This window comes from Furipterus horrens, unplaced genomic scaffold (assembly GCF_987537825.1).
Source record: "Furipterus horrens unplaced genomic scaffold, mFurHor1.1.pri manual_scaffold_2, whole genome shotgun sequence".
Taxonomy (NCBI): domain Eukaryota; kingdom Metazoa; phylum Chordata; class Mammalia; order Chiroptera; family Furipteridae; genus Furipterus; species Furipterus horrens.
Genome location: NW_028327172.1, coordinates 134,302,466 through 134,328,326, shown reverse-complemented (window position 1 = coordinate 134,328,326; position 25,861 = coordinate 134,302,466). Strand labels below are relative to the sequence as shown.

General features: G+C 38.2%; 1 protein-coding gene across 2 annotated transcripts in view; it reads left to right on the top strand.

The window, feature by feature from the left end:
• SFMBT2 (Scm like with four mbt domains 2) overlaps positions 1-25,861 on the top strand; it is a 215,970-nt gene that overhangs the window by 95,157 nt on the left and 94,952 nt on the right. For both annotated transcript variants that reach the window (XM_090268004.1, XM_090268003.1), the window contains exons 5-7: positions 13,364-13,452; positions 15,141-15,387; positions 22,037-22,134. In XM_090268004.1, coding sequence (XP_090124130.1) covers positions 13,364-13,452; positions 15,141-15,387; positions 22,037-22,134 — 434 coding nt within the window. The remainder of the gene's footprint in view (positions 1-13,363; positions 13,453-15,140; positions 15,388-22,036; positions 22,135-25,861) is intronic.

Sequence of the window (25,861 nt, the reverse complement as noted above, 5' to 3'; positions counted from 1 at the left end):
CTATGTTTTTTTTTTTTTAGGTTTTTAAAATAACCCTGAGGTGATGGCACTAAAAATACTTCTTTTCCCTTTTTAATTCATATAGAAATATTTTTAAAATAAGAATTGTTAACTCAGAATGGTTATGAAGAGATACATGTTTCCACATTAATCCCATTCAGGGCTGGCTTTAAATCTCAGCAGTTTATTGTGTTGGGGTTATTGAAATATTAGATAAGATGACAAAATCACCAAGAGCTTGTGATTTTTTGCCATGTTAATTCCAGGTTGTGGTGAGAGTTGATGTCTAAATAAGTTACTGTTTTATTATATACTCCCCTCTTTTAAAATCTCAGATTACCCTATCTTCCCACGTTGGAAGGAAAAATGATTGCAAAATGAGCAGGAAATTTATTCCTTTCCACTTATCTGGTATAAATTGTTCGCCTCACATGAGTTGACGAATTGCTGCTTCCAAGGCTGACATAATAGTTTTTGTTTTATTAAACAACTATAAATCTCATCTAATATGGTCTTAGTGGTAACAGAAAGAAAACTGTAAGTTAATATCTGTTCCATTTCATTGCTTAGAAATAATTATTACTAGTAAAGTTTCATTTTTCCAAACATAATTTGATCTCATGAAATTGATAGAAGAAAATTCAGAGAATTTGTTCAGGCTCTGTTTACAGATGAGTTCTTAAAATAGAACCACCACATGCAATAATCCAAATGAAATCTGTTTATGTAACGAAGCAGGCAGAATTTATAGTAAGTACTCAAAATTACTGACAGCTATAGGAACAGTATACTTTTTTACATATTGTAATCCTTTTGCAAAATTTTTCATGATATATTTTGTGATATGCTGTGACTTCATTTTTGGTTGGTTGGTTGAAGAAACACAGAGGATGAAACCTTAGGGACTTTATTTGAAATTTTCTGTTCAGTTACTGAGGATCACAAGAGAAAGAGGCACTGTTGACTACTCAGCTTTTCCTTCACTGAGGAGGGAGAGGCAAGCCTAATTTTTGTTCTTTCTGAATTATATTCCTTTAATAACAAACTGAGTTATGGTTTTAAATCAAGATTGCAGCCCTTTAGAATGTTCCTTGTAATTGATCTCTTTCCTTAGATCTTCTCATAACAATGAAAATCAAGCCAGCTAATTTCCTTTGTATCTCTGTATTTGCAATAGTCATTTAAACACAGGTTTGTGGGTTTGTTGTGTTCAGGAACTTCACCTGGGTTACACCAAAGGTCAGAGTTCAATGTCACAGTCAACTTCAGAGCTGTGAGCTCCTGCTCAGCTACTTAGCCTGTGGTTAACTAATGAACCATAATTAATTCCCACAGCATTCTTACTGATGGAAATGCTGTGACTGGGGTCATATTAAAAATTTGAAGATGGATTCGAACTGTAAGAGCAGAGTTTATTACTGAAATATTTCAGTTGTATGAATAGAAGAGGGAGGGTGTCTGGAGTTCTTACTAGCAGACAAGAAACTTACCTGGATGGAGGTTATAAGGGCTTTGGAAAAGAGGGAGATAGGCTGAAGCTTCTTTAGTCAAGAAGATTTAGGTTAGAAATAAGAAGGTACTTCCTGACAAGGGAGTAATTGAAGCAAGTCACAAAGGTAAGCAGAAGTCCTGTTTTATTTTTGAATAGATTGTATATTCTCCCACTTGAAGCTCTCCCCCTGGGACCTTAGTCTCGTGAAAATCTTTATGCTCTTTCACCCCTTCTCTCCTCAGTTGCTGTGGTCAGTGAAGGTTCTAGTCCACATATCTATACTAGGTTAACTCTTGAAGCTCCCTACTCTCAGCCCGATTTTAAAAATAATTCTAAACCAGTACATTTTTCCTTTTGATACTGTAGGGCCACTTAGTTATGTCCCTCCCTCCCAATAGGCAGCCTCAGAAGGAAGCAGAGTGAGGACTCCTAATGGGAAAGAGGGAGCATGGCTGAGATACTAGTGAGTTTTGGGGAATCTTAGTTCAAGAAATGCCGTGTAACAATGCTAGGTGTTTGAGATATAGCAGTGGAGGAAACTGAGTCCCTGCTCTCCTGTACCTCAAGTTCTAGTAGAAGGAAGAGGAGAAAGACAATAAATGTGTAAGTATTTTGTTGGTCATGGAAATAAGTGCTCTAGAAAAAAGAAGGTGAGGCAGATTGGCTAGGGAGTGACACTGGTTGTTCGCACAAGAGATGTAATTTTATATGGTGTGTGTGGAAGAGTGAGAAGTAGTCCCCTAAGTGACATCTGAGCAGAGGCTTGAATGAAGGGAAGAGCCAAGCCTTGGTTATACCTGGGGGAAGGGAGTGCTGAGCAGAGGAAACAATTAGTTCAAGCGTCCTTAGGCAGAAGCATGTTTTTGATGTATCAGAGGGGCATCTGGAGGCTAGAAGTTTGAGATCAGGGAGCCAGCGTGGTTGGGTTCTGGTGAAGGCTCTCTCATGGGTTGCCGACTACCAACTTCCCGTTGTGTTCTCATTAACTCCATCATGAGGGTTTCACCTTCAAGACCTAAGTACCTCCCAAGAGCCCGACTTCTATATGCCATCACCTTATGGGTTAGGATTTCAGTGTAACAATTTTGGGGAGACAAACAATCTGTAACACTAAGTGAAGAATGTTTGAAGGAGAGAGTGATCTGACATATCAAATGCTGTTTGCTATGCCCAATAAGTATACAATTGGGAACTGACTATTGGATTTGGCAATGTAGAACTCACTGGTGATCTTATCTTAGTCACTACCTACTTATTAATCTCTTCCACTCTGTCTTGTACTGTGCAAATCTAGCCACACATGGTGCATAGTGCTTGCCCAGATTGCTTCCAAATAATTCTACTGTGGCACCTGTTACAGCCTTTGCCCTTGGATTTGACAAAGAAATTGATTTGTGAATTTTGCCATGTAGAGTTCTCAGAGCAGACATTTCCTAAGAGAAGACATATGTGAAGGAGTGAGGTTGTAGGTTTGGATTATTCTCTAGTTTGCAGACCTGTAATTTAGATATGATTCCACCCCTGTAATTTTGAGTTGCTAGTGACTGCTGTAATTTAGATATGCAAAATGTGCTTTGATTTTTCTTATTGATTTTTTTTTTTGAGAGAGAGAAAGAGAGAGAGAGTGTGTGTGTTCTACTCATTTATGTTCATTCGTTGATTCTTGTATGTGTCCTGATGGGGATAGAACCTACAACCGTAGTGCATCAGGACCACACTCTTAACCAGCTGAGTTACCTAGCCAGGGCTGTTTTTTATTTTTTAAATCTTACAGGTCACTAACAAATTTCACCTAAAATGTTTAAAAATATATAAAGGTTAATAAAAATGTTCTAATGGAATGTAATGTTGGAAAAGATCTAAATCTACAGTAACTGGATAAGTCCTGTTTTCAGGAGATTATTTTCTGGGGTCTTCATTCTCACAACAAGCCCTCTTTTGAGTAAGTCAGAAACAGAACCTCAGTGTTTTTATAAGATTGTTTGGTAGAAGAGAGTTTGCATTTCATTAGTATTCACAAACCTGGAGGATTTAAAGAATTTAACCACATTTGGGGTCATGTGTTATGTTAAGACATGACCGGTGGGTCAGTGAGTTTGTCCATTACTTGCAAAATGCCTGCAAGATGCTGGTGCGTGCAGTTGGACCTGACTGGCTTAAAGAACATGCTTTAAATTTTCTGGAACTCTCATTTAATAAGAGGGCTTTCATTGCATATCATAAATATGTTAAATCTCAAGTGGGATGTTTACTAAGAATCATTCCATTTCTTTTCTCATGTTATTGTTCATATTCAGTGTGAACCCCTTTCAATGAGGTGTATTTATGATTCCTTTAATTATTGCAATTAGCCTGTTAATCAGATTTATATATATTAAGAAAGTAATCTTCAGTTACGTATTTTTGCAAAGTATTACTCTTAAAGTTTCATTCTAAGGGAAATAACATTTCGTGAAAGCATAGCTCTTGGGTAAACAGAAGTTTTTATTTTAAGTTATTCAAAATTGGCCGACCTAGCAATATAAATCTTTACAAATAGATAACAAGTAGATTTGAGAAATCTGACAGAGTCTAAGGTTTTGTTGAGTAATTGTGTTTATGTCCTAGATTTCCGAAATAATTGGTGTTTTTTGGTCTGATTTATTCCCTTAATTATATAATGCATATGTTTGCAAATACACTCGTTAGTATATCCGTTACCAAGTGTCTAAGTCTGTCTAAGTCTCTTTGAGTCTTATTTGTTGAATGAGGATGAGAATAAATAGTTTCCTGGGTTTTGGGAAACACTAACCGAGATGCTGTGTGTGGAAGTGCTTGGCTCAGTGTTTGGCACATCACGAACACTCAGATTTTTTTTTTTTTCTAATCAGAATTATGGTGTCTAATATCTTTTGGGTTAGGGGGAGGATGCTAATTGCTTCACTTTTGAAAGCTATGTGGGGACATTTATTGGGCCCTCTGTGCTAGGCACCAGGATAAACAATGATGATAAGGTAAAACATGTTGTCCTTAGGAATTTACAGCCTGAGGTTTAGGTTCACAGCAAGATTAAGAGGAGGGTACAAAGAGTTCCTGGACACACCCGTTCCCCATACATGCAAACCTCCCCCATTATCAACACCCTCCACCAGATGGTACATTTGTTACAGTTAATGACCCTACATTTGACACATCATCATCAGACATTGTCCATAGTATATATTAGGTTTCACTTTTCATGTTATATACATTCTGTGCCTTTGGGCAAATGTCTAAAGACATGTATCCATCATTATAGCATCATACAGAGTAGTTTCACTGTCCTAAAAGTCCTCCGCATTCCCCCTGTTCATCCCTCCTTCCCCACTAACCTTGTGGCCCTTTCTAGAACATCATAGAGCACGTAGCCTTTTCAGATTGACTTTTTTTCACTTATAACATGCATTTAATGTCCTTCTATGTCTTTCTGTGCCTTGATAGCTCATTTAGTTTTAATGCAGAATAATATTTCATTGTCTGGATGTGCCACAGTGTTCCATTCTACTGGAGGACATCTTGGTTGCATAAAGATTTGGCAGTTGTGAGTACAGTTGTGTTGTAAACAGCATGTGCAGGTTTTTGTGTAGACATACATTTTCAGCTGCTTTGAGTAAATACCAAGGAGCATAACTGTTGATCGTATGGTGAGAGAATGTTTAGTTTTGTAGAGAAACTTATCAAACTGCCTGCCAAAGTGGCTGTACCAGTTTTCATTCTTACCAGCCATGAATGAGAGTTCTTACTGCTTCACATTCTTGCCAAAATTTGGTGGTGTTGGTGCTCTGGATTTTTCTGTTTTACTGGATGTGAACTGGTATCTCATTGTTGTTTTATTCTGCTTTTCTCTGATGACATATGATGTGTTATCTGTATGTCTTTTTTGGTGAGGGGTCTGTAAAGATGTTTGGCCCTTTTTAAAATGAGGTTGCTTTTCCTTTCTGTTGAGTTTAAAGAGGTTTTTTTTTTTGTATATTTCTGATAACAGTCCTTTATCAGATATGTCTTTTGCAGATATTTTTCCCGTTCTTTTTACATCATCTTTCACAGAGCAGAAGTGTTCAATTTTAATGAAGTTCAACTTATCAATTATTTTTTTCATAGATCATACCTTTGGGGTTGTACTTTAAAAGGCATTACCATACCCAAGGTTTTCTTCTAGGAGTTTTTATATTTTTGAATTTTAAATTTAGGTCTGTGTTTCATTTTTAGTTATTTTTTTCAGAAGGGTAATTTTTGTGTAAAATCTATGTGTGGGTTCCTTTTTTTATATATATATGGGTATCCAGTCCCCAGACCATTTGTTGAAGAAAAGATTATTTTTGCTTCATTGTATTGCCTTTGCTCCTTTGTCAATGACCAGCTGACAGTATATATTTAGTATGTTTCTTGGGACTCTATTCTTTCCTCTGATCTGTTTGTCTATTCTTTTGCCATCACCACAGTGACTTGATTACTGTAGTTTTAGAGTAAATCTTGAAGTCTGGGAGTGTCAGTTCTCTCACTTTATTCTTTTCTTCCAGGATTGTATTGGCTATTCTGGATCTTTTGCTTCTCCATATAAACTTTAGAATCAGCTTATCAATATCCACCAACTAACTTGCTGAGATTTTGATTGGGATTGCAGTGAATCTATAGATCAAGATCAGAAAAAATGACCTCTTGATAATACTGAGTCTTTCTATTGATGAACATGGACTGTTTCTTAATTTACTTAATTCTTTTTTGATTTTGTCAATTACCTCTTACTCTGAGAAGGTCAGTCTTTTGTTTTTGTGTCTTTCAGCTGATTGAATGAGGCCCACCCACCTGGGAGGGCAATCGGCTTTATCACAGTCTACTAACATCAATGTAAATCTCATCCAGAAACACCCTTACAGAAACATCCAGGGTAATGTTTGACTAAATATCTAGGCACTGAGGCCCAGTTGAGCTGACACAAATAAACCATTGCAGACAGTAAGGTGAAAATTTTTGAAAAATAAGTTGATCCATGTAGTCAGATATATACAAAGGGCAAGTTAATGTAAATTTCATGCAAACTTGTTTTGTTTTTCTTAAAACATACAGCTAAGGGGAACGTTGGGAAAAATTTGAATAAGTCATTTTGCAGTAGGAATGAAAGTAACTCTACAGGAAGAAATAAGTAATAAGCCAAGTATGTGTATGCGAGAGAGAGAGAGGCACTATGAGAATAAAATCCTTAAAAAGCACATATCTTATTCCACTGAGCTTAGAGCTCTGGACCTTCATGATATGTCAGTTTAGTCTTGACAGTTTTGCTGCAACGCAAGCTAATGAAAGACCTGTAAGAAGTTTTTCCTAGTGGAGAATAAAAAGTGGCAGACTCTTTGGAAGATTATTTTTTAAAGCAGGAAAATACTTAAAGCAATAGCAGAAATGTCTATAAAGTGAGATACTAGCAGCTAGAGAAAAATTGGAGAAAACTGCAAGAATGAGAGAAATTCTATATTCTAATGGATAAAAATCTCTCACCAGTGAATAATGATATGGTTTTAAATTTCTTCTAATAGTTTTAGAGGCTGTTTATCTTATAGTCTGTTAAAGATAAGTTGCTGAGTAGTATGAGTTGTGCCTTAAAGATATCATAAATAGTTATTATTTGTATGGCTTTTTTTTTTTTTTTTTCTTTTTTATGTCTTGGGTGTTTCTAGTACTAAGAGGTTTTGGGGAGCTTCAGTGAAAGCAGATGGTCCTTTAGGGATATGGTATGGATGTGTAGGACCTTGTATTTCTCTAATCTCTGGGTGATCCTCAAAATAGTATCGGTGTTGCCTAATGGGCTCATACTGTGTGCTCACTTAGAAAGAGAACTCCAGAGAAATATTAAATATAAGTCCTACCACGTAAGACATTTAATGCTATCTCTATTAAACAGGCATATCTTTGGCTCTCTAGATTATGTACTCTGAAACTAAAATCTTCAGTGATAACTGACTGACATCATACAAATAAATAAAATAAGGCAAATAAAAGAAAAACAAAAACAAAAAGAAATGACAGTTCATTTGGGAGTGCTGGTGATGTGTTATTAAGTTAAACTATTTTATTGAAAAAGCTATGTAATATCCCTGGTAACAGTGGTTCTTCATCTGAATTCAATAAGTTTCATTTCAACAAAAAATTAGTGAAACAGATATAATTTATAAAACCATCTAATCTGTCAGTTCTTCTTTAATGTGCCAAAAATTTATTAAATACCTCCTATGTGCAGTTGTTATGGGTACTGTACTGTGTACACAGAAGTAACACAATGGTCGTGGATGGTTCCTAGAGCCTCATGGATTGGACTGTCAGGTGGGGACTGTCAGATTAATGAATACAAACATGTAATTATAGATTATGTTAAAGTTTTGAAGGGAAATAATTCGAGACTCCAGGAAAAAATACAATTGATCCTAACAGGGACGATCAGAGAGGAAGTGGAGGGAAAGACTGGGGGAAGTGTTTCTACACAGAAGGAAGGGGGTATGCAGAACACTGATGGATTCATGAGAAGAAGAGCTTAGAGAAAACCAGTGAAGAGAGCACAGGGAAGACTGGTGATTAGGGCAAGGGACCCATTCATGCAGCACATTGAGCCAAACAGAGGAGTTTGAAATTTATTCTAAGATCTCATCTCTTCTTTTCAAAGGCTCATGCTGAATATCATATATGAAGTTAAGAGCTTTGCTATGTTTAACAAAGAATTAATATCTAATATATAAAGAGCTCCTACAAATCAACGTTTTTTAAAAAGGCTGTGTATATAGAAAAATGAACAAGGGATATGAGTAGTAAATACCCAGAAAAAAATATGAATTGTCATAATGTCATGATTCTAAATCTCACTGATAATCAGGCAGTTGAAATTGTGATTTTGAGTCTCAGAAGAGAGGTCTGGTTTGTAGAGAGAAATTGGCTGTTGTTGGTATTGATTGATTGAAGTCATGCAAATGGATAAAATTATCCATGAAAGACCACAGGGTGAGAAGAAAGGTGCGTCAGCCTTGGACTGATTCCTAAGTAATGCTGAGTCATCAGAAGTTGAGTAGAGGTCCATCGAGGACGCTGTGAAGAGAAGCTGTGCTCAGTTGTGTCAGACATGAAAGTAAGGCTTGAGGAGGCATCAGCGGGGCTATGTGCAGGTCTCTGGAGACAAGTGTAGGTCAGTGGTTTGGTATCTTTGGAGGAGGACGTTGACTGGGTTGAATGGGGGGAGGAGAGAGAAGTCTTTTTCACTTACACTTGGTTTTGAAGGGGAACAAGGAAATAGGGCAGTAACTGGTTAGAAAAAAGTGTTCAAGGGAGATTTTTTAAAAGAAAGGGTGGTTCTAAAATGTATGTGATGGTCTGGCCCAGGGATTTTTCTTTATGCTGCAGTTAGAAGTTGCTCTAGTTTCCCAGGAGCACAGATGGGAGGCTGAATGAGGCAGCAGTGGGGAAGGGGCACAGCAGAGGGTGGGAAAGTCACTGGTCCTGGGCAGCAAGCCTGGGGGTGGGTGGTTTTTAAGGAAAGAGAACAGTCATGGGGGCAGGGGTAGCACCTTCAGGCAAGTGCCACATCACCTCTGTGTGTCCCTGATGGGGACACGCCTTGCTGCTACTCCCCTAGATGGCATTGGATGCTATTCGGAGGAGCGGCCAAAAAAAGCGACTATGCAGTTTCTAAAAATCCCCTCAACAATACATTACGGCAAACAGATATTTACTGAGATATTTGCCTTATTTAAACAGGCATAATAAAATACACCAAGAGGTTATTAGAATAAATTCATTTTTCAGTAAGATGTGACTTGTGTGAATTGTAGGAATAACTTAACTGATGAAAAGTAAAGTTGTAAAGCAACTGCTTAAGCCAGTTTGGAATATAACTGTGATGAAATCTGGTTTGAATTCTGAGTTTTATGATTACTGTCACAACAGTGCTATTTTTCTTGTTTATGTGTGTAACATCAAAACACAAGTTTGATTTGGATGTGGAAGAAACGTAGACTACAAGGAACTATAGTATGCTCTGTAGTGTCAATTAAAAATTAAGTCTAAATAGCTGTGGGTATAAATATTCATACTGATGTAAGCATTGTGTATCGCCTCTTTACTATTGATCTGGTTCTCATAAAATCATCAAGTGACTGTGGAATAATAATCTTTGTGCATTGTGTTAAGATATTATTACTAAATTTAGCCAGAGGTTGCATTGTACTGCTCTATAATAAAGGGGGATCAATTTTATAATAATGTGAAGAAACAGGAATAGAAGCTAAAAATGAATTGGATTCCCAAAACAGTTTACATGAGGAATTGCTTTCTGTATGGTAGACTTTCGGTCAGTGTTTCAAGATGTGATAATGATGGCAAAATTAGCATTAATGCCCAAATTAGGCAAGGGAAATTAAGATATTAGAAGACTAAAAATAGCCATTATATGCTGGAAGGAATTTTTATTCTAATTATAGTTTTTAAGTTAATAAAACATTAACTGTGATTTTTATACCCATGCCATCATTTTATATCCATGATCTGATGTACACATTTATTAAAAGTTAAATTTGGATTGCAAGAAGTTGTTCATAATTACAACATCATTTTGAGATAGTTCATATATGTTTTTCTAAAAAGAAAAGTTAGCATGTTATATAAGTAGTTGGATTCATTATAAAAGGAATTATTCATTTCATTACCAAAGAATTCTTCATTTTTACAAGGGTTGATTGATAATGTACACCTCCATGATAGCTACTGGGAAGTTTATATTTATCTTCTCATTTAATCCTTAGAATCACCCAATGAGAGTCCCCATTAAAAGTCACATATGACCTCATAATAATGTGTAGAACGTTAAATAGCAAAGGTCTTTCTTTGTCAGGGTTTGCATAAATACTGTCCAAGGTTTTAATGATTATGGCATAAATATTAAATGTTCTAATTATATAAAATATTCTGGGGTTCTTATCACTTACTTTTCCTATTTTAATCTAGTGTTACTACTGTGAGAAGTCCGTTATTTGCTTCCAACAATTCTTAGATAACGTTTTTGTTAAATCTTGTTCTTCAGAGCAAAGTAATGAGACTGCTGTTTGTAATTATACAATTATATTTATATAACTGAAAGAGTCCTAAAAAGGTTAAATGAAACTTACCCTCTAATCCAGTTATGACAAGTGCTTTGGAATGTGTGTGTGTCTATGGGTGATTTTTATAACATTCTTCACAAGTTTCATCTTTACCTGGGTTGTATTTATTATTAAGGACAGAAATACTTTTATGTCTATATGCTTCAACCCCAGTAGTATGTAATGGGGTCCACTGCACATAGGAGGAGGTTATTAATCCTACTGAATCCTCTTATGATATATCCTTCTGTTTATAGGAACAATTTAATTCAAACTTTCTGAAAAATTAATGTAGATTGTCTTTCAAAAATCTCCAAGGGAAGGAACTCTGTAGTCTTTTATTCTTAAGAGTAAATGTAAATGCTTCTATTTATAATTTAAGGTTCACTGTTGCCTTTTCTTTTATTTTCTTTAACAAAGTCAGTGTTAAAAATATTTTCCTGATAAGTCAAAGGCTGCTGCCTCACATCTTGTTGTGAGGCCAGTTATCTTGTGAGTTAGGAGATTCAGTGGACTAAACACTCTTATTTATCTCTTCTTCCTCCAGATACTCTGTTAAAGTGATAGTGAAGGAATTAAAAAATACATAAACCAACAACAAGAAGGAATTTAAGAGGGACCAGCACAGAAATTTCAAAATGTTTCTGGCAGCCTGAAACCTGAGGGAGTCTTAGTGACTGCTAAAACTTTGTGGGGACTTCCACTGATGGGGTCCGTCAAAGGCTCGGGACTTTGAATGCCAGGAGGGCGGGAGTTCCTCATGAGGCTGAAAATCCCAGGGTTTAACAGGATGTCTATAGTCAGAACACTTCCTGGCTCTATCTCCCCCCAACCCCATTGATACACCCCCATGTTTATATATGGTATATACATGGTTCGATCTTCCAGTCAGGGCACATCAGAGAAGGAAAACTCTGATTCCAAAAAACCTCCGCTGCCTTGCGGCATACCTCTTCAGGGGAAAGGCTAAGGGAGTAAACCCCGACAGAAAATCCGGAGCCGGAGTCCCTAAGGCGGTTTGACATTGTAGTCAACACCGGCAACTCCTGCGGCGCACCTGAAGCCAAGCTGTATTGACTCCGTCTTTCCCTTGGACCCTTCAGCTGCGAAGAGAGGGGGGGTCTGCTGCATGGGCAACAGCAGACCCTCCATATCACCCTGCCCAGGCTCTGTAGCTTCAGCTTCACTGGAGAGGACACTCCAGCGTCATCGCAAGATGTCGATTCAACACGGGAGGAGACAGATACCGTGTCACTCCCGAGTTGGACTGCACAGCCATTCTCGATGGTGCAGATAGACTCTTAAGAAGCTACACCATCGTCTCTCGAGACGGACGGCTGCCGACGACGACATGGTTATAATTTATGGAGAAATGTGTATTTTTAAACCCCTGTAGCATCCTACAAGCAAAATGTTGTAAGCACCATTATGCTGATGACTACAGAGTATAAGATATATTCAATAAATTACTCAGCATCATATGGCCAGTGATGGTGGAGCCCTCCATGGAGCCCCTATCCTTCCCACACCATGACTTAGCTTTTCCCACCTCTTCATTATGGCGTCCATTTGTAACAACTCTGTTCCTTTAGTTTTGAGCTAGGAATCATGCCTTTGAGGTACCTAAACAATCTACACAGCACTTCAGTCTTGAACCTCTCAGAAAGGCTAAGTATTCAGTGTACCCAGGCAGTATGCAGGGCCCGCTGGCTCTTCATGTGTTGTGAAGGTCAGAATCATTGTGTGGGTGGATTAGGAACAGGCACGTTAATCACCTGTTGCTGGTTTTGTGAGCGCACTGGTGCCCCTGGATGGCCTTCAGCCTTCCTGGGTGTGAATGTGACCTGACAAAGGCTTTGGAGGCCTGGAGCTTGGGAGATATGCCAGGAAGTTACGTTTTTCTCAGGTCTTGGGTTCTAAGCACTTGTAGAATTTTGACCTTGCAGATCTGACATTTCTTTTTTCAAAAGATGTCTTTGATACATTCCTTCCTTTTCACTGAGCTATTGCGCTGTTTTGGGCCCTGTCACTTGTCCTTAGTTTATCTACAGTAGCTTTCTGACATTACTCTCTTGTTTCCATCAAGCTTTTTTTATTTTTATTTTTTATTGGCCAGATTCCTATTATGCAAAGACTTGCTGTTTAATGAACATCCTTGTTGACACTTTTTGGTTGTCCATAATTTTACTCTAACACCTAACATGATTTCCCAGTGTTCTGTGCTATACTGTGCTTGATCTGGCCGGGCCCACACTGTCTTTCTCTTTTTTTTCCCTCACTTCGTCACTCTTGTTAGCATATGTTGATCATCCTTTTGGTCTGAAAATCTCTTCATCCTCTTCTCTACCTCTATACACCTTTTATATAATTCAGAAACTGTTTTTGTTTTCTCACCTGGGAAACTTTCTCTGATTCTTCTAACCCTCATGGATCTCTTTCTTCTTGGAACCAACTGAATTACAGACTTTATAATAAATGTTGTTCACAGAAGTTTGTAAATAGGTTGTAGGACTTCAGCACCACCTATTTAATCTCCTTCCTGCCTAGCAAAATTTAGGCACCTGGTACATAAGAAGTCATGCATTGTTGACAGATTTGTTACGATTTCAGTACTTCAGAATGGTGCCTAAAATTAAGAGAAATATTGAAATAACACACATATACAGTGAAGTGCTGTGCTTTTAAGTTTATTTGATATTAAGTGGAATTGAAGGATGTTTTTTCTCTTTTCTCTCACCAGCAATCAAAGAAAAGTATACAGACTGGACAGAATTTCTTATTCGTGATTTGACTGGTTCCCGGACAGCACCTGCTAACCTCCTGGAAGGTGTATGTATTACTGTTTTCAGCTGTTCTATGTCTGAAGCATCACAATTACTTGAGTTCAAACCTAACAGCACCTTTGCATATATCCTTCTGCAGGTACATGTGTACACACAAGTATCTATATTCAAAGAATGTAACTTCCTGTTTTTTAAGTTATTTTGGTTATTGATTCTAATGGCATTGAAAAATTTTTTATCTGTGGCACAATCAATAAATGGAAAAATTGCTTTTATGTGAACACATTTTAAAATAATAATATATTAGACCATCTTCTCACTATCCTGTTTGTTTAAGCCTCTATCCTATATTAGTGAATGTAAATAAAATCCTGAGGAATAACTGTTTTGTGTAGGTGAAACTAAACATATATAAGTTCTAGTATAGTCTCAGAGTATATTGATAAATAGTTCCATTAACTATTCTATTCTGGATGCATAACCCCAAAATTTAAATACACATGTTAAGTAATGATTGAATCAACTTTTCTTATAAAAACAAGAAAATGAATGACTAACCATATTTAAATGTGAGTAAGGTCATTAAAAGTACTGAAAAAATAGTATAATCTGAAATTTTGTGGTTAATTTGAAAATAATTTTATGATAAAACATTTTACTTTTACTATATATAATAGAACAGGAAGAGAAATATATTGTTATAAATAATTATTGCATTAACAAATCTGTTTGAAAAATGCTCCTGAACAAAGGGGAAACACAATGAATAACAAGGAATATGATGTGGATTTTGACAATGTCATTATTCTCTTAAACTTCCATAAATTTCCCATCTCTCATTAAAAAAAATTGATACTTTGTAACACAACTGTTTAATATATTGGGTTACTGAGTTTGGTTTTGTGAAGATTTTGCCTGGTGTATTCGTTTATCTTAATGGTTACTAATTTAGTTGTTTGGTTAACAAATCATAATGATGATTGTTTACCCTTTTAAAAGGTCAAATTGTGTTGACTGTTTTAGGTTTTTTTTTAAAACACATTTGCCTGCAAGGCTGGCTAAACAAACACCCTTTTCATTTGATAACATATGCTAAGAAGGTTGCTTAGATAGTGCAGTAATTACATATATTCTCTAAACCAACTATCAGGTTAAATGTAGAAATAACTACACAATATTAGTGTGTATCATTAATGTGTATTAAACATGCCATCCACACATATTCATGCTTTATGCATGTAATCAAAGTATGAGAGAGGGTCTTGATTATTACAGCCATGGCCATTGTAAGACACACCTCTGTTGAGTCCCGGTATAAACTTATAGCTCATGTTTGATACATCTATTAAAAAAGTAGATATTCTGCACTACACCCTTTCTAGCTCAAGGCAAATTTGGGTATAACTCTTCTTAAAAGCATACTCATTTCTAACAAATGCAGTTTTATCTGGGAAGGGTGATTTGTTTGGTGAGAACTTAGCACAAACTGTTATTTCCTATTGAGTTGTGATTTTTGTTGTTGGATGCAGAGTTGGGTATATGGAAGTGTGTGTGGGAGGAGAGGGAAGGGGAGGGGGCAAGTCTGGGGAAAGGATGGGGGTGGAGGGAAACACCAGATTGTTTGCCAATAGCTTGGATGATGGTGTGAAAAAATATTATCTTCTGCTGTCATCTGTTTCCATGAGAACCTTAAAATAAAGTTTAAAATACGGAGTTTTGCTTCTGTTTAAACAGCCTCTGCGAGGGAAAGGCCCTATAGACCTCATTACAGTTGATTCCTTAATAGAACTTCAGGATTCTCAGAACCCTTTTCAGTACTGGATAGTTAGTGTGATTGAAAATGTTGGAGGAAGATTACGCCTTCGCTATGTGGGATTGGAGGACACTGAATCCTATGACCAGTGGTTGTTTTACTTGGATTACAGACTTCGACCAGTTGGTTGGTGTCAAGAGAATAAATACAGAATGGACCCACCTTCAGGTAAGGGCTGAAGCTTTTGTGCTGTGAATTATTTGAGAAAAAGATGTGTTGTTTTTCTGATGTGTCTCTGGAAAATTTATGAACTCTGTGGTATCTTGTACATCTGAGTATGTGAATATTAAACATTTTAACTCAAGAATACTTTCTATAGAGAATAAAACCCAAGACCTCAATTAACAGTGTTCTAAAAAAAGAAAGTTGTGTTGGAGACTGTGAAGAAGTTGATCTAGTTCCTCTAGAATTACTGATTCAAAAATGAAAGACAATAGGTTAGACTTGGTTATATTCTCCCTTTTTCTTTGGGGATTTTGATAGTCTTGCAGGGAGGTTTACAAATCTCTATCTGTCTATCCATCCATCCATCAACCATCCATCCATTCATTCATCCATCCATCATCCATCCATATATCATCCATTCATCCATCATCCATCCATCCTTCCATCCATCCTTCCATTCTCCATCTACCCATTCATCCATCTGAATATCCAAACCAAATGCCTATCATTGTATAATCTGTTCTGACTTGGAAATAGCAAAGAAAAAAAATCACCATGCTTTTTCCCATGACATATCAAAAATTTTAATTAGCTTTAAATGCACTGCCAAGTGACTTCCCCTAGACTTAATTGGGTGGAATAGTGCATTATGCTTTCTAACATACCTAACTGGGCAGTAATCTAAGTGTTTACAAAATAATAATTCTTGAATATTTAGTATGTTCCAGATAATTTTACATCAGCTCTGTTGTTTATTTTGATTCCAAAAAAGTGCTGCATGTTTGATGTGAATATTTCCTTTTACAGTAGAGAACATTGAGAACAGGTTTAAGCTACTTATCCAGGGTCACCCAACTTGTTAAGGGGGGAATGCACTATAATTAAATCCCAGGTCCTTTGCCCATTCAGTTCCCTCTGCTGCCCCTTACTAGCCTCACCAAACTTTGGATGGATAGACTCAGAACAGAAATGTTAGATTCTTATGCAATTAGTATGCCAAGGAAGAAATACACATTTCTTTTAGAAATGTTGATCTTCATACTGGTGAATTGTTGCAAGTTTACTGGAAGCAAGGAATTAGCTCTTTGCTTTATTAAAATTGCCAGAGATTTTCCTCCCTCATGAGTTGTCACTATTAGTCTTGAGTAAATGAAGCTGCGGAGTTATATTTCCTTTTTATGTCACTCAGGGGCTTTAATGGAAAAAATCTTTCTGGTTCTGTATCTCATGTGTTTGCATTTGTGTTGAATTGACAGGCGTATAGACATGTAGCATGGTGTTTTATGAATATTATTGTTATCAACGTTTTGAGGAGCAGCCAAGAAATCCTTTTACGTATACCCTGAGTAGTTTTGGACTTTGATGACAGGCAAAGGGCGTGTTGGCTTCTGAGGAGAGATCTAAGTTCACATTTGCCTTGGGATTCATAACGCCGCGGGAGAAATTTACTTTGTGTGGAAAGCTGGATGTATAAATCTTAGCTTAGTATCTAATTGCTTTATAAATTTTAAGGGAAACATATATTTCCCAGTGTAAAAATTTATAGCAAAGCAAAGGATACTAGTAGCTTCTTACGTTCTTTGAAATATTTCTTTCCTGTGAAATCATGGGACTTGTACTCGAAGCGTGAATGGAAAGTATCAAGGTAGAAACTTAGGAAATATTTGCATATGAGAGCTCTCCTCTTTCACATAATTTGATATCCTTATCAGATGAGAATAAATTGTATTTATTGTCTTAGTAATTTTCTGCACATCAACTGTCTATTTCATTGAAGAGTTTTTGTGAGGCTTTAAAGACTTTGGAAAAGGCATTCCTCACTAAGTTATTTTCACCACATTTAAATTGTCAGCAAGAAAGGTTACTACGTATGTGAGGAAGAAAACAAAAGGCGAAATGACACTCAAAATGTGACTTTAGTTCTTCAAATGCAGTAGTTACAAGTTGAAAACTGGATTCTGTTACCTTATTCAGCAGAACAATACCCCAGGGAAGCAATTATCATCCGTGTCTTACACGTGGCATCAGAACCCAGTACTCTTGGTTTGTGGAAATTAATTTCAAGTCCCCGTGTGACTTGTAAAGCTTACATGATAGTGCTATTTCCTTAACTGAAAGTGTCTGGCACAGTGCCTAGCACATAATAGGTGCCTGGTATGTTTGATAGGAACTGACTGAATAAAATGTTGGATATGTCTATATGAAAGGAAGGAACCAGTCAAGACCACCTTCTAAGGGTCAAAATAATTGACAGGGCTTTGGAAAGGAATTTGGAGGGGAGGATCCAGAGTGAAGACATCCCCATAATGATGAGGGCTGTACTGTCCTTTTTTCTCCTGTGTTAGGGGAGCTTTTGAAAACAAGGTCAGAGCAAGGAGTGGTGCTCTTTGTTGATGCAATCTCTTGTTTAGCTCCTAAGGTGGCTCTAGGACATGTGAGATGCACAGGAATATGGTCTGAGAGGTCCACGGAAGTTTTTGCTCTTTTAAAAGGGTTCACAAGTGACTCAAGCTGGAGAAACCTGGCTAAGTAGAACAAACATGGACTTGGAATCAGGGTCCAAGTAACGTTCTTCTTTTGCCTCTGTCACTTAGCTACAGGGCCCCTAAGCAAGTGATTCTGCTTCTTTGAACCTCAGTTTCCTCATCTGTAAAATGGAGATAATTATGTTTGCTGTCCTGCAGAGTGTTATAGGTACCCCAAGTGATTGGCATTTTCTAGGTATTGGACCTCTGGTGAGGGTATTATGGTTATATTTGGTTCTCTGAGAAATTTAAATCATGAGGTTTGGTTATTTGGAGGCCTCACTGGATATTTAGAAAGCAAGATAGAGTCATGTGTTCTAGCAGAAGCTAAGGAGATGAAATTTTTTTGAGTTTTTTAAATCTATTCCTAAATTTTTTTTTCATAGTTTTTTCCTTCAAAAGCTTTCTCAACCTTAGAAATTTTTCCTTTCTTATTTTAGATAGATCCTGGAGTCAACAAGTTCATGTATCTAACTTAAACGCTTCCCATCTGAACCTTTTCTTGTCCAAAAAGAGCTGTTGCTTTCTGTATCGGTCAGCTTGGCTGCTGTAACAAAACACCACAGACTGGTGGCTTAAACAACACAAGTTATTTTCTCCCAGTTCTGAAGAATGGAAGTCAAAGATTAGGGTGTCAGCATGGTTGGGTCTGGTGGGGGTTCTTTTCCAGGCTTGTAGACGGGACGGCCTTCTTCTTGCCCTGTCCTCACATGGTTTCTTTGTGTATGTGTGCGGGGGAGGAGGGGGCGAAAGAGGGAGACCACCGGTCTCTTCTTTTAAAAGGCTCTAATCCCATTATGGGGCTCTACCCTCATGACTTCATCTAACCCACTCACCTCCCAAAGGTCCCATATCCAAATACCATCACATTGGGGGTTAGGATTCCAACACATCAATTTTGAGAAGACACAAACATTCAGTCCATAACATTTTCCAATGTCTGTTAACAACCCTAGGTTAGTCTTCCCGCAGTGGTCAGAACCTGGAACCTGGTGGAGAAGGAAGGAGTGGAGGTTTCGGGGTATGTGAAAGAAAGGAATCGCCCCTCGAGGCCTTCTTTACTCTGAGGCTGTGAGGTGATGATTTTGTGCATTCCGGCTTCCTGCAGCGCTTATGGCAAATCAGCCTGCCAGACAGACACTTGACAAAGGGAGATCACCTCCTTTTCACCTAGGCTTCTAGTTAAAGATGAGTCAGTATGGATTTTAAATGCTTATGACTCCCCTACAGACAGAAATTGACATGATACACTCTTAAATTAGCTGCAGCATGATCATTTTAAGAAAATGTTTTATGTTCTTTTAATGATGCTATTTATTGTCCATAAACTTGCCAGTGTAACCACATGCCTCTTGTCTAATGAAACGTGCAGAGGGAATATTGCTCTTTGCTTATTGAAGCCACTAGGTGCTTAGCTTTTGCAGTAGCTGAGCATACTGACAAACCTGAAGTTGATTTGCACCTTTTAAGAGGAAAAGTGTTCCTTGCCATGGGGTTAAATTCCATGTTAGGATTTAATATCCACAGAAAGAAGACAAACAATAGAACTCTAGGACAGAGACAAAAATCATGTGGAACCTGAGTGTCTTAGTTCATTCTGTCTGCTGTGACAGAATACCACAGGTTAGGTGGCTTATTTACATTCATTTCCCCCAATCCTGGATTCTGGAAGTCTAAGATCAAGACACAGGCAGATTCCGTGTCTGGTGAGGCTCTTCTCCCTCCTTCATAGAGGGCTGTATTCTCCTTATGTCCTCATAAGGTGGAAAGGGTTAGGGAGCTCTCTAGTTTTCCTTCGTCCCTCCCTCCCTCCCTCCCTCCCTCCCTTCCTTCCTTCCTTCCTTCCTTCCTTCCTTCCTTCCTTCCTTCCTTCCTTCCTTCCTTCCTTTCTAATTAGGGCATTAATCCCATCAAGAGGGCTCTACCCTCATGACCTGATAACCTCCCAAAGCCTCCACCTCTGCATACTATCACATTGGGGAGTAGGACACTCAACATAGGGATCTGGTGCAGGGATGCAAACATTCAGTTAATTGCACTGGACTTCTTGTTACATTTGTCTCTGGTTTGGTGGGAGAAAGGTGGCATCTGGTGACCCAGGGCTCCACTTGCTGGATGACTTGGTAAACATCTGGGATGATTCAGGGTCTGCATATCACTTCCTTCTGTTCTGGTAGCTTGAATCTAACCCTGGACATCTTGGGTTTTCATTGTTCTGACATTAGTAATTTTTAAAACCACTCCTCTTTTACCCTCTTCCCCATCTTTCCCATCTTTCCCTCCACCCTGAGAGACTTCAGTGATAGACTGCAGGAGCTCAGGGCGTCAATACAGTTGACCCTTTCTTCCCTTCTTCTCACCCTTTATGTCTACAGACCCTTCCTTGGGTCTTGTCTTTGCAAATTCCCATCCTTTCTCGTGACTCGGTTCCCCTTTTATTACCATGCTGAGGTGGAACTGCCTATCGCCTTGCTTCCAGATCCCAGGAAAAGTGCATCTGTTCTTGCCTCCTCAGGGGGTCCAGGCTCTTGCTTGTTGCTAACCTGTGTACCCTACTGAGTGGCTGAAGTTGGTGTCCTCTGGGCTTTGTCCTCTGGAGACCTCAAAATCACCTCCCTCTTCACTAATATTTTAATATCATGCCCCTGAGCTGAACCACTGGGCACTCCAACAGGCCTTCCACTTCTCATGAGACAATTTATGGGTCTCTGTAACCTCATCCCTCTTTCTCCTTTGTGGGACTCTGCGATAAAGGATTTATCACACAGCCCCCTCTTCTCACCAGGGAAGCTGGAGGAATAATTTGTTCATTTTCTGGAGAGTTATTATTGAGGCCTCACTGTTTTTCCTGAAATTTGTTAGATACTCCTCAGAAGAATCACATTCTATTTTTTTTTCTGACATAGAAATGTCAAATTGGGGGAAAAAATTCTCAGAAGTAGAAGAGTATAAATTAAATGCTAGAAAGGATTCTAGATAGGATATGCATGGGGAACCTGCATATTTAGTCATTAATACACATTTCTGTGCCTTTGTGTAACTGACAGTGAATGAAGTGGGCAGAGCTTTGGTAACTTGTTTTGGCAGTATCTTTGCCTACCATAATTATGGTGGTCTGAAAAGACTAAATAAACTTCTAAAAGACAGGGGCTTCAAGCTCAAGGTGAGTTCAGAAGCAGTGAGCATCAAAATATATGGCTTCATGCTAAAGAGCAGACATGCAAGAAATTAAAATATAATCCCAAAGGTTTAATATTGCCTTTTAACTGTGCTTAGATTCATATTCATACCATAACTGTCTGAGGTAGCCAAGGTTGATATAGGGAAGATATAAACATATCTACTTCAAGTGAGTGCTTCTGCAAATTCAGTTTTGATAAGGTCTTAAATCTGTTGAGATCAGATCATAAAATTTCCCTGCAGTTTCAGCAATCAGTGAACACCAAACAGTGCCCAAACATTTTTTTTTTCTTTTAATTTTGCATTCATACAGTGAAACCTCCATCTGTAAATCCCTCTCCCCCCACTGCCTGGGGAAAATGGTGGGCAACATGTGGAGTGTTAGCAACATTTCAAGTGTAAATATTAAACTTGGTTGGTAAATTTTAATTTACCTTTTAATAATGTTCTGACTTATATGGGCTATTTTTAGCATGTGCAGGCTTAGAGATTTAGTTAAAAGTATGCTGTAATAACTGAAAATGCCAGGCAAGAGTCATTTCTAGTTTAGCCATTTATCAGATAATAAGTTCTTCATCAGTGGATATTGCTTCCCAGGTAATATACGGAATTTGGGGCAGTGGATGACTGAAGATGTTGCTAATGTGATTTATACCATTAAATTACTTACAGAATGCCAACAGACTGCATGCAAATGTTCCCTGAAGAAGAGCCCTATTAAGTTTATTCTTCGTTTCTGAAAGTAGAATCCCAAGTTGCTATTTAACTTTAGAAAATCCCTTTAGCAGGTGGCCTTTAATGGCGGGCAGGGTGTGAATTCTTACGGTTGCTGAGCGTACCAGCTTATTATGAAATCCTGGGAAGGTTAAATTCAAGAAATAAAAAAAAATCCCTCTCAGCTGAATATTTTAGTCCTTTAACTTTTGTGTGGTTTGCTGTTGATACAGAAATTTATCCTTTGAAGATGGCCTCTGAATGGAAATATGCTCTGGAAAAATCCATTATTAATGCTGCAAAGTTTCCTCTTCCAATGGAAGTTTTTAAGGTAAGATGTGGGTTCACAGCAGTTTGTCTACTCTTGTCGAGAATGGACTGGGTAAAAAGTTTCCTATATCAAATCACTTCCCACTATTTAAGAAGCTGTCTTCTTGGCCAGTTTCAATTTTAGATATTTAAAATGTTATCTGTTCCATTTTGCTATGTTTTGTAATTTCTGCAAAGACTCATATTACAAGATATGGATTAAAATTTTTTAGGTTTACTCTTTTTCTCCATAATGTATTATTGTGAAAATCTCATTTTCACTTCCTCACTCCTTACCAACCGAAGAAAAGAAAATAGAGCAAGTCTCTTTTAGACATTTGTTTGGTCAAAATATTACAAAATGATGCTTGTCTTGGTGGTTCAATTTCCTGAAGAAACGTGCATGAGTACCTATTGGACGGTAGGCCCTCTTCTAGGTACTGACAGAGTATGAGAAGAACTTACCACAAATGAAATGGATTGTCAGGTTCTCAAAACACTTAAAATCATACTTAAAGCTTATATGAAGTAGAATATTAAGTTCTGGGCAAGGATGATCTGCTGAGCTCAGAGGAAATCATAACACAAGCTCTTCTTATCTGGAACTTAAGTACTTGAGAAAGCTGCTGCACATGGTTCTTTGTTTGAACACCGAATGTGGTTATAGAAGGCTTGTTTTTCAGTTCTGAAGGGCACATTTCTGCAATGCTGTACAAGTTTCCTATGGAAAGCGAAATTAAAATGGCATCGCAGTGCCACATGCAGCAAGAGCAGAAGGCTTGGGCTGGGACAGTGGTGTCCTGAATTTTATATATGCTGAGGTCTTCTCTCAGAATTTTAACCCATCACGGAGGATCATGAGCCTTCTTGTTCAGCACTTTTCTTGTTGGTTACACTGGACTTATAAAGGCCTTTTTTGAAACTAGTTATATAATTATATTCTGAGATTTAATTGAATGATAATCTGTACAGTATTTTGAGTCTAATGTACTTAAGGAACAGTATAAATATTACATGTCACTAGCAATAGTGATCACTGACACTGAACATTATTTTGGGCTTTTGTTGTTGTTAACTGACTGAATACTTTTTACTTCTCTTCTCACTTTCCTTTCTCCCTCTCTTTTCTGATAATATCCTCCTCCTGCAAATAATAATAATAACAGTAATAACAATAATAATAATAATAATAATAATAATAATAATAATAAAAAACAGCACTTGTTCTCTCGTAACCTGTCTGGCTCTGCTGCCTCTTCTCAGGCCAGCCTATCCTCATCACTCCCTTGACCTCCACAGTTTATAGCCACTCTCTTTACAGTGGCTATAAACATTTTAGGTATACAAACCTGATTCTGTCACTCATCCTTGAGAATATAAATTTTATTTTGTAGCATATCATACACACGTGAGGAGAAGAATACTATAATGAAAGTACAAAGACCCACCCTCCAGTGTAGGCACGGGAGGTCACTGGTGCGCTGGAAGCCCCTGCCCTGATCCCCTTTCCTGGCTCTGCCAGGGGCACTGGCACCCTACCTTTTGTGTTACTCATTTCCTTGCTTCTCTTGGCAGTGTTATAGCTGTGTATGTTTTCGTAAATGTGACATTATTTACTTCTGACAAAATAGGAAGCAAGCACAGTCCTAGTGGTCTCAAGAGAGGACACTTTCCTGCTCTTTGGAGGGGAAGGTGGCCAGACTGTGTCTGGGTCATCAGCTGGCTTCACTTTTCCTCTGAGTTTACAAGAGAACTGAGTAAGTAAAGTCATGAGCTCATCTAAGAAAATTAGGTACCATAGTTGGGTCATCTGCCAAAGCTGTAGCATGAACTCCAGGTACTAACCAGAGTATGGACAGGAATCGTGGTTTATATTTCCTTCTTTTGTGGATCACTCCAATTCAGGAATAGACCCAAACCCAACGTTTCTATACAGTGAATTGAATGTTCTCATCTGCTCCAGGAAGCTGGGCCTAGAGCAGGGACAGGGAGCTTGTTTAGTATGTGGTCAAAATGATCCAGATGTTGACAGTGTTGGTCTGGCATTCGGTCCTCAGGTTACAAAGCCGATAAAACATGACAAACCACCCTAGTGATGTTGGCGTACAACTTCGCTTCTCCCTCCTGCTGAATGAAAATGTCTTTGTTCCACTCTCATGCTTCACTCATGGTTTGTTTGGATACAGAATTCAGGCTTTGAATTTGGAGGCATTCCCCCCATTCTTTTTCTTCCCTCCTCTAGAATCTTATACTCTCTTTTTCTCACTGTTCTGAGATCTCGCAATGGTATGCTTTGGTGTACATCTATTTTCTTGCATAATGCTGGTTTCCTTCTGGCATCAAAACTCATGCCTTTTATTTTGGAATGCTTGTTTTAAAATGTCTTCCACCTCCCTTTTACTTTCTTGTTCTGTGCCTGTATGGGTATGGTACTCCTAATCTGGATTTATAAATTATTTCACTCAGTTCTATTTTTTTTTTTATTTTTTATTTTTATATCCTTTTCTGTTTGCACCTCTGTCAGGAGTTTTCTGAGCTTCTTTGTGCCGGCACGTTTTATGAGCACTTGTCTGAGTGCTCTGCTTATATAGCCTCCTGTTCTCATGACATGGAAGTGTGAGTTTATGTGGTTGGGATTATTGATTTAAGTTTTTTCTTCCTGAATGATTTGTTTCTGCCACCTTGCTTTGGGTTGCTGTTGTTCTTGTTCGAGGCTTTCCTTAGATACCTGAAAATCCTTGACTGTCTGTTCTTGGGTAAGACAGGGGATTAGAGAGCTATGGGCAGGGCTGGTTACTGAAGGTCACCTTGGAGGGTTACTTCTTTGCATGGTGAGTTTTTTTTCTTCAGCTGATATTCCAGGGAGAGTTTTTCAACTTCTTCTCTGGGGTTCAAGGTCCAGCTGCCAATATCTTGAGTGGTGAGAAGAGGGCCCCAGGTTTTGTACCCAGTGCTTATGTGCAGAACCCACAGGCCAGGGACCACCTGTTTCATCCTCTTCAGAGGCACCACTGGGGGAGATCAGTGGCCTTGCAAAGTTGGGTAGAGAAGGCTACCCAGGGGCCCAACTGCTTCCCAAAGAGTTCCCCGGACTTCTTATTTTATCCACTTCCATTCATTCCTAGTTAGACACGTCTGGTGTTAACAGTTCCTGAGAATTCTGCGATCTTCACTAGGCAGGTTCTCAGCTTTTCTGCTGAAGGCTTGGGATTTGATCAAGTGTATTGAATATGTGAAGTTAGTTACTTTTTGTTCATTTGCACTTTAGTTTCCATATCTTTGTCTCTGTTGAATCGGTTTGTGTGTGTGTGTTTTAAATCTCTTCACTGTACACTGTAGTTTTGGTTAGAGTTTAGGAAAAGGTAAAATTAGTGTAGATTTTTAGTTTGCCATCTTAATCTGGCACTCATATTTTTAAAATATTACAGTTTGGACTAGAGGGTAAAGCTCTCACATCCTCCCAAGACCATTGAGACTGATGTGACCTTGCCTGCTGCCCTCTGCAGTTTTCTGTTGTTAAGTTGCTCTGTGCCTTCTTGGTGGGCCGGGCCACGCAAACACTGGCCTTTTCTCTGTTCTTCAGATCCCTTTGTACCTGTTTTGTACTTCCTGTTAAATTCCTACTCATCCCACAACTGCATGTGTAAATATTCTAAAAGAGTTCTTGGCTGGGACCTCTGGCCTCAGCCCCTGTTCAAGATGAGATTGGGCTCCATTGAGTACCTTTTGCTCTGCCTCATCACCCTGGT